We start from the raw sequence: 10,058 nt of genomic DNA, 5'->3' as shown, positions 1-10,058 counted from the left end.
CAGGATTCCAGCGACCTACGAAGGTCTCATTCTTTCAATGCAAAACTGCATTGCTCCTATCGTGCGAACCAAATGTGAAAATACCAGGTATTATGTAGATGATCACAATGTTTTGACTGGTTAGTGTATATCGGTATTTGGACGGCTTGGATATTAAGTGCCATAATTCCAAAAGATATAAATAAATAAATATAGACATATGTTTTCATACATTTCTATATGTGGGTACCATTTTTACAAGAGTTTTGTAAATAGTAAATTATAAAACCGTAAGCTACATAGTTATTGTTGTAGTTAGCAGCATTACAGTAATATGAATTGCTCATGAGATGTCGAACTTTAAATTTCACTGCTGCAAAATTTCAGTTTGGCAGTTAGGCTATCTGGCATCAAAACAGTCTATATGTACAAGAGAACTAACTTAAGTAATAATTTGTATCATAATTCGAGATCTGAGTGTTGACTCATCACATCCATGAGTTTTCTTGGGACTCCAGTCTCCTTCCACATTGCCCTTCTACCAATTCTCCTATCATCGTTCACTTTCCTTAATCACCCTCTCCCTTAGCCTAAAAGGCATAATTGTGGGATGTTAAACTGAAAAATGTCATTTCAAAGATTTGTATCAACACATATTCCACAGAACTTATGCTTTTTGAGCTCATAATGCGCTTACCCGATAAAGTGAGACATGCATACCACTTTCAGAGCGGTGTACGTATTAGATCAGCTTATTGAAATTCTTATTAATTCTGAATTTCGAAAACGTTTCCCTTTAGATTACAAAATTCACCTCCTGAGGACAATTTGAATTCAACACTGTGAAGCTTCCATTAGGATGATTTTGAAAATCAACACAAATTCACTCCATTTAAAATATTTTAATGTAAATTAGGAGCCCACGGAATGGTTAAGAATACTAGCTTCATCTAGCTTCTTGTAGCGCCGCTGTTCCTGCTTGCATTGTGCGGTTGTGTGACTTCCACAGTTATCATGGAGCAGGGACAAGCAAATATTTTTTAATTATGTTATAGTTACCAAAAGAAATAATTATAGCTAACTATTCTAGAACGTCGATCTTGAACCAGCCTCATTTCTATGACACTAAATAAGAACTTCCCGAACTTTTCTCAAGTGAAGACCACCTTTTATTAACCAAAACATTCTACTGACAACCTACTCTTGTCCAATTTGAGACCAAATTTATCATTTTACTTTCATTTTTCTTTTTCTTTGTTTCGACGATAAACCAGTATAGTTGCATTTTGTATCATCATAGGTATTCTGCCATTACTAGCTGGTCATTTGGCACAGCTGAGAAGCTTCCATGCTTCACGGTCTTCCGCTAACATCTTCGTTTTCACACAAAATTTTTCTGTTTCGGTATCGTTCATTAATTGTAGTATCTTTCGCCCTCTCCCTCTCTTTCCTATAACCATACGCTCTACAACCTCCCTCATAACACCGTTACTTCTTCCCAATCAGTTTCTTTTCCTGTTCTTAATACTATTTAAAACTGTTATTTTCTCCCCTACCATTTCCGACACCCTCTTATTCGTTTTCCGCTCGACCCAGCTAATTCACTCCACTCTTCTCCACATCCACATTTCTAAAACTTCCAGTTGTTTCTCATCAATTTTGCGTAATGTCCATATTCCTGACCCATACAGTACAATACTCCACACGAAGCATTTTGTGAGTCTTTTTTCTCAACTTCTTATTCCAGGTCCCACAAAATAGTATTTTCTTCGTCGTAAAAGCTTGTTTCGATATTCCTGTGATTCCTTCTATTTTACGTTCACATTTCATATCATTACTAATAACACTACCCCGTTATCGAAAACTAGTGACCTGTTCTATTTTCTCCCCTCCTACTTGTATATTTGATACCGACCCCTTCGTTCCAATCACCATGGCTTTTGACCTAATATGTGTTTGCATCCCATATTCTTCACAGCCCTTCCTCAAGTTTTCTATCGTGGTATTGATTTTTCTCTTCAGATTCTGCAACAAGCGCCCTATCATCAGCAAACCGTATATATCTAATCATTCTACCTCCTACTGAAATGCCGTCTTTATTTTGTAAGCTCTTTTTCACTTCTACTTGTAATAAATACCAAATAATGTAGGCGAGAGACAGCATCCATGTCAACCTCCCCTTCCAATTTCACATTCCTCTGTCATTTTCTTCTCTATTCTAACACTTATTTGTTTGTTCATATATAATTTCTTATGAGTCTTCGATCTTTGAAATCCAACCCATTTTATATAGTATTAATTAAAATTCTCTTAATTTTATATTAGTATTTATAGAAGAAAATGCATATTATTTTTTGTTTAATAATTGAGGGAAGTATATTTTATAATATCGCATTTATAAAAATCGTTAGAATTTGAATAATCTTTATCTTATCAAATTGTATAATCTATAAATTATATAATTTATATGTGTTTGAGATTCTCAACTGTAATATGACACGCTGTTAAGTTAAATTCTATTTTTTCTGCCTTTTTTGGAATAATATCCTATCTAAGACGAATACAAGGTGACCACTTATGATCTGTGAACAACACTTTGAGAAACGCTACGCTAACCAAACAATATCTTACAACTATGAATGAACTATCCTATTTATCTAACTAGATATATTTTGATGTCTCAAGTACTATTACAATTTAGCATTTATTCTATGATAGATATAAGTCTATTTATCTTTCTATTTTGGTCCTTTTGAAACTCTAGGTGTAGGAAGACTAGCGAAGCAAGACAAATGCCCAGGGGATTGAGAAGCGCCCTTTGTTTTCCCAATTGAACACGTCTTTTTAGACAGTGAGGTCTCTATTCTGTCCCTGTATATAAAACTTGGTTTGTATCTTCTTTATCACAATATTGACAGTTCGTTTATCCCTTTGTTGCGTGTTTGACCATCGACCATATATATTGTTTAACCCTTTTGCGGTTTATCTTCTTTTGTTTGTCTCATTCTTCTTTCTCGTCCTCTTTTCAGGAACGGAGCGAAAGTGGATCATCTCATGATAGTGGATCGGCTTCTAGGCAAAGACTACGATCGGAGGGCGACCCCCACCAATCATTTAAGTAAGACCTGCTCTTTTTCTTTTTGTTTGAAATAGATTATTGATAGTCTTCTAAATTAACGAGCAATGTCCATTTAACTCAATATTGAGAAGGAATTAAGCACAAAATATGAGATAAAATTAATAATATAAAAATGTAATTCTTGAAGATTACGAACTTGCATTGAATATAATTTATTACTATTACGAAATACTATCGGAAAACATCACACTTAGGTCTTCTAAGGAAATTAAGTTTTGAGTACCGATATTTCAATATCGATAAGTTTGATAGTATGGTCTTCTTTTACAGAATCAAGTAATGCAATACTAAGGTTTCTAAATAATATATCTAGTACTATAATTGTTTAATTACATTGTTTCTAAGTTACAAGCTAAGTCATATTCAAAGTTTTTCCGAACACTTAAGAGGTCTTATCACTGCGAAATTAAAATACCGCTAATTTTACAGTAATTACGTGATACCTTGAAACAGATAAAAGATCGTCGAAAAGGGGAACAAGACCTCTCTAGACAGTATTATTTTGCGTGAGATATCGTTATCACGACTCATTTATCTGCTTTCGATTTCCAGACATTTAGAAAATCGGCATTTATTTTCGCGTTTCTAAATAACAACAAACGAAAAGCTACTAGCTGACTCGTAATAACGATAACTCATGGAAAATAACATCGTCTAGGGAGGTCTTGATCCACTTTTCGATTATCTTTTATCTATTTGAAGATATCACATAATTACTGTAAAATTAGCGGTATTTTAATTTCGCAGTGATAGAGACTCTTAAGTTGGAAACGTCAAATGTCTGAATCAACATCCAGCTTACAATGATTTCACATTCTTGTGGGGCACGGTGGGTCAATGGTAGAGCGCATACCTCTGGTTCATGGGGTATCCCTGGTTCGATCCTTGGCCAAGATAATTTGTGGTGGACAACATCATGTCCATGGGCATCCTCATGTCCTCCCGTTTCCTCCCATATTCTTTTTCCACCAATTCTTTCATCATCATTCTCTTGCTTTAATCATTCATCAACCTTAGCCTAATGGGCATGAAAATGGGACGATAAAAAATTTCATTTCAGTTTTCATTTCCGATTCGTAGAGTTTCCGCACACCAAATTAAAAATAAAGTCAGAAGACATTTTATTACAATATCTTGTATACATACCATTCACATCGTATACATTTCTGGGAAAATCGGTTCAGAAACATCTACAAAATTCATAAACTGATGAAATTTCAAAGAATAAGTAATTAAAGTTCCCCAGTTTTAAAACTATAGTATCTAGCTTAAGCAACTCGAGAAATTTTACAACTAGTCATGTACTATCGAAGTACCGAAGTCTGCGATACGTACCGACTCTTGACAATATATTTTGAAAATTACAGCTGGGTTTCAGAACAATATTCAACAATTAATTTTGTACGTGTATTTCTGAAAATATGCTGTGTGTACAGACATTGTTAGTGAACGTGGATACTTAGTTGGAATTTTGAATCGTTCTGGTATAATTTCTTAAGCCTTTTGAGTCTATAATTTTCAAACTCGAACGCTACAACAAACGATTTATTTTAACTTACGTATATAAAATGGCTGATGAGTAATAGGTATAACTTATCAGTTATAAAACAAGGTGAAAATTGATATTAATACAATTAACTTTTTTTGTAGTTAGTAAGAAGTATCATGGGCTCAAGTTTTTTTTTTTTTTTTTTTTTTTTTTTTTTAGTGTTCCCTACGAGACGAGAAATTTTTCATTTTGTCTCGATCTCTGTCCTGAAAACGAGATGCGAGTCTACACGCGAAGTACATTTTCAAATTTGAGATGATACTAAAAATTTCGCGAATCTCATGAACAATACTAGTTCACTCCAGCTTCACATCTCAAACACTGTTTTAGTATTAAATGATTCATAGTAAAAAGCAAATATATATGCATAAAGTGTTTGTACGAACTTAATGGAAAGTTATTATCAACACTTAAACATACGCAAGTCATTACATAATACTAGTACAGGGTGGTTCAAAAGTAGGTATACACTCCTGCATTGATCAAGTGTAACATTCTAGCTTATAGATTTATTTGCTTCGGCTGTTCCGAGCTTAAGATATAAGTAAAAAGACATTAAGAACAAACTATAAAGAAATTCAGTCTGCTTGATGGATAACAATAAGAAATTATATTTAAAAAAAGCAATGAGTTGATCCGTAAGGGTCTGTACACCTACTTTTGAGCCACCTTGTATATTCCAATAATAAATATTCATATTCTTTAAATTTCCTTTTATCATATCCTTCGTAGACTTGAAATGACGCGAAAGAATTCTAATAACTTCTAGATGAAATTAAGAAGAAATTCAAGGCATAAAGTTTGTGCAAAAGTTCACCAAAGAGACGAAAAGTTTCGACACGAGACAAGAATACGACAGAAATTTAGGAGACGATACACGAAAACCTTATTTTTCATCTCATCTTGTCTCGTGTGTAATTGTATTCTCTATAGGGAATGAGGTAACTTACTTCATCATATCAATTATAACTATTGTAGTATGATACTAACAGAATTGAGAAATTGTGATTAGATTTTACGTAAGTAGTTCAATTTAAAAATAAAACATAAAGTATGTTGTTCTTGTTCTTTGAGATATTTTTTTCTTAAACGCAATTACTACTAAAGTGACTTTTAAAGGAAGAGAACATTTTTAGATTTCCAAAAGGAAATATTTGTATTACTTGAAGAATTCTTTAATGACATAGCGAGAAAAGTTAATTTATACAACTAAACTTTTGCAATGTCGAGGTTTCTTTCCTTCGTGCTTACTGCTGGATGTATTGTTTTCTCTTGGAAATTGAATATGTAAAAACATTTTAAACATTTGTTCATATTAAAGTTCGAAATTATATGTTGTCTATAGCATCAAAAAAGAAGACATTTCTCCATTTTCCTAAAATGTCACCACAACCACTTTCAGGTTCCAAAAGAGAGAACATATCCGGAGAACAGACAAAGTTTTGTAACCTTATCTACTACAAATCAGTTTGTCTCAGCTCCTCTGGGTTTGTTTAGTAATTTCATGAAGAAAATGAATATTTTAGATTACATTGTCTCTTTGTTCTATTATCTTGATATCTCGAATATGAATAGAACTATCCTGTGATCAAATTCAGAACCACAACCACGATTTACAAGTCGTTTTGCTATCATGTCAATGCATTTACCGGGAATCAATTTTTATGAGGCTTCGGCTGAGTGAAACTACTTGACAGACGAAGTTATCTTTCCGGTTTTAAGTGTGATATTGTAATCGTATATCTGAGAAATAACTTGCTTTTCTCTGTTGCTGCGCTATCTTTTTGCATTAGCGAGATGCGATAGGAGCTGTCGATATTTACTTGCATACTACCATTCACCATTCGATAGGAGGATACTAGGATATAACTTCAAGAATAGTAGATGAATTGTTTTTACAGAATTTCAAATATACGGTACCAAAGTCAGTATTTAAGTTGTTGAAGTAACAACTATTAACTAGGTTTATTACATGCAATTTTAGTTTTTTATTTAGAAAATTGGAAAAAGTTATTCTAATAAAGGAATTTAGTATTAATTTCAGTGATGTGTTAACTATTTTCAGTTTTTTTATCATTATATTTTAGTCTAAACAAAACAATGGAACTACCAGAGTAGAAATCTGTACCATACCATTTATATACATATATAAGATTACGATTACTGTTATAATATTCATATCTAAAATATACTTTCCTCTGAGTTGAAAGGATTTCGTCTTGGGTTTATGAAACGTATGTGTAGAGACAAAACGTTTGTAAGACTCAGGTACATAGTTAACATTTTGGTTTAAGATAGTCTATCACACATATTGCAGAAAGGTAATAATTTTTAAATATCTGCTCTGATGTCCTTGATTAGTTTTCGTACAGCGCATACGTATTTCTTTACTAAAATTATCAGATTACGTAATTTCCATGGACACTGCGAATCTTCCTGCAGTTAGAAATTCTAGTGATTTTCTTTCCATAGAATCATTTTGATCAAGAGGAGGTGATGGCTCAATAGAAACATTCATATCAGGTGCGTACATCCAAGGGTTTTGTTGTAGATCATGCGGGTTTTGTGTCGGAAAACCATACGAGTATTTATAATTTTCCTAGTTTCACTTTAACAGTGATTCTAATATTTCAAATTCATTCTAATCTTATTATGAGTATTTTTTCACTTGGTATATAAATTAAATAGTAAAAACCTAGTTTCATACTAGCTGAAACAAGAGTACAGATTTGTCTTACAAATCTTTAATATAACGAAGTTGTATAGTTTATTATTATTTTAAGTTTTCTGCTCCACCCTATTTTCTTCTTCCTCTGTGTATTTGTCATTATTGTTAGAACTCCATTGATTTGAATACATGAAGTGTAAACAGCCAGAAACTAAACAACAGTTGCCATTGTATCAAATCCATATGTATTGGAGCCATTGTCTATATACCTAAGATTACACCGGTCAACAGTAAAAGTGTTTCTGAAATGAATTTAGTCACAAATTGTTAAATTGAGTCCCATAAACACAAAATGGGCAATGAAATGGTGCCGTTAGCTCTTGTCTTCAAGAAAAGCCAATTTCAGTGTGTAATGGGGGTGTTTTCAAGCAATTGTGAAAACCTTGTTATTAAATAGGTTCTGCTGCAACATTATTCATCAGAATATCATTGTTAATACATCATTCTCTGAAGAGTGATGTATCCTTTCAAATTCTATATCGTCCATGCTGCTATCACATACGAGAAAACTGAAATTTAGGAAAATCGGTAAATTTCTTTGCAAAAATCCCTTTCTCGACGTTTGGGACCCTCTTGAGAGACTGGATGAGAGCACGAACACTGCATATTGGGAATGTTCCTGCGAAACATCATTCCGATATCGCATATGGTGACATCATTATTCTTAGTTCCATTTGCAAGTAAAAAAAAAAAAAGGTTTTAAGTACACTAAAATGTAGTAAAGTGTACTAAAGTGACAACCACACAAATTATATTTAAAGTTACGGTTTTCTTGTTTCCTTCCAAATAATACTCCAGTTCCTCGGGTGCTAAGTGATTAAAAGAGCAACATGCATTGTCAATGTGTTAGCAGTCTAAATAATTTATGTGGTGTGTTTAGTGAAGTCACATTTTCAAAGCAGAAATGTTCATTTACGCCGCTTGTGGGAACAGCGTATTTTCACTATTCGGGTGTGAAAGTAGGAGCCAGGATAAGCCGCGGGTACCTCATACATATTGCAAAAGTTGCTGCGTGAATCTACGTGCATGGTTAGAAAATAAGGGTCTTTCAATGAAGTTTGGCATTCTAGTGGTGTAGAGAGAGCGAACCAATCATTTCAACAACGGTACCACCAATTAGACATGGAGTGCCCAAAAAAGAAGAAAGGGTCTATACAATACCCCAACATTCAGTCAGCCCTCAGATCAATCTCTCATGGCAAAGGTCTCCGTGTACCTAATCTTCCAAACGAATATATTGTGCAAGACGAAGAGGACACGGATGACATGGAGGCAGAACAAGGGCCCTCATACGGAAATTGTGCCGCACAGTGCAACACTGAAGGACCCACGCCTACTTTCACACACCGAACTTAATGATTTCATTCTAGATATTCAGCTGCCTAAGAACAGAGATTAACTTGCTGTATCAAGACTTAAGAAATAAAACTTATTATAAGATGATGTGAAAGTTTCAATATACAGGAATCGTCAAAAGTAGCTTGAGGTTTATTTCACATAGCAGGATACCCTGGTATTTTGTCATGATGTATACTAATTGAGTTGAGTTGACTTTGAGTTTAACGTCCCGTTCAGCAGCGAGGCTATATGAGACGTGGACCTACTGATTAACGTGGAATCCGAACCACATGAGCTCCCGCCGGGAATCGAACCCGGGTCTCCCACGCCAAAGGCGCGTACGCTAACCGCTTAGCCACGAAGGAGCTCTGTATACTAATTGGTTAGATGAACAAATTTCATTTTAAATACAAACCGTACGAACGGACTGTTCAAAGACAGCTCTAAATTTGGTATCAAAGCAGTTCTCCCACACATCATTCAAATTCTCTTCCATCAGTGCCTATTTGTTCTGCTGTCTATATGAAAGAAACATATCAAAACATGAAACAAATATTCGCAGCAGTTCAGTACAATGTTTATCACTGGCAGTTATGCAGAGACCTAAATGTCATCGCTATTGTGTTAGGGTTGCAATTGGGTTTCACGGAATACCGCTGTTTTTTTTTTTTTTTTTTGGGGGGGTGAATGGGATAGTCGGGACAGGTCTTCCCATTACATCAGATATGGCCTCCAAAAAGGGATTTTAGGCCTGGTGAGAAGAATATTCAACATTCCCCTTTAGTTCCTACGAAGAATATCCTCCTGCCTGCGTTACATGTCAAACAGGAGTTAATGAAACAGTTTGTAAAGGCATTGAATAAAGATGGTAATACATAATATAAAGTATTGACACCAAATGCTACATCACAACAACTGTTTCTCAAAAACAGTAGCTAATAAAAGAACTGTGAGGGCAGATGCATTTTTCTTGCCCCACAATTAGTAACAATAAACTATTTTGGGAAAGGAAGCATTTAACAAGTCTTTTTTGTTGTCCAGTGCTATTTTTCATGAAAAATTTTCTTTATTATTTCTAAGCACACTGATACTTTTCCTCGTATAAATAATATGTTGTGCCCATCTTAGACGTATTGATTTAATTGCCTATAATGAGCTCCCTCGTGGTTAAGTGGTTAGCGTACGCGCCTTTGGTTTGAGAGACTCGGTTTCGATTCACAGCGGGAACTCATATACACTCATGTCCAAAACGGTTGTCGCATATCTATAACTGTCTTCTTGTAACAATATAATTTGACAATGATTTTGCAGAGAACTTTTAATAC

The 10,058-nt window shown here is 34.2% G+C and overlaps 1 protein-coding gene across 1 annotated transcript in view; it reads left to right on the top strand.

The window, feature by feature from the left end:
- The first annotated feature begins 3,010 nt into the window (after positions 1-3,010).
- LOC145679813 (glycine receptor subunit alpha-2-like) overlaps positions 3,011-10,058 on the top strand; it is a 640,671-nt gene continuing 633,623 nt past the window's right edge. Inside the window, exon 1 of the mRNA XM_081750341.1 lies at positions 3,011-3,097. Within this exon, the coding sequence (XP_081606467.1) occupies positions 3,034-3,097 (64 nt within the window). The 5' untranslated portion in view covers positions 3,011-3,033. The remainder of the gene's footprint in view (positions 3,098-10,058) is intronic.

This window comes from Thermobia domestica, chromosome 2, assembly GCF_964235325.1.
Source record: "Thermobia domestica chromosome 2, izTheDome1.hap1.1, whole genome shotgun sequence".
Taxonomy (NCBI): domain Eukaryota; kingdom Metazoa; phylum Arthropoda; class Insecta; order Zygentoma; family Lepismatidae; genus Thermobia; species Thermobia domestica.
This window is presented reverse-complemented; position numbering and strand designations above follow the sequence as displayed.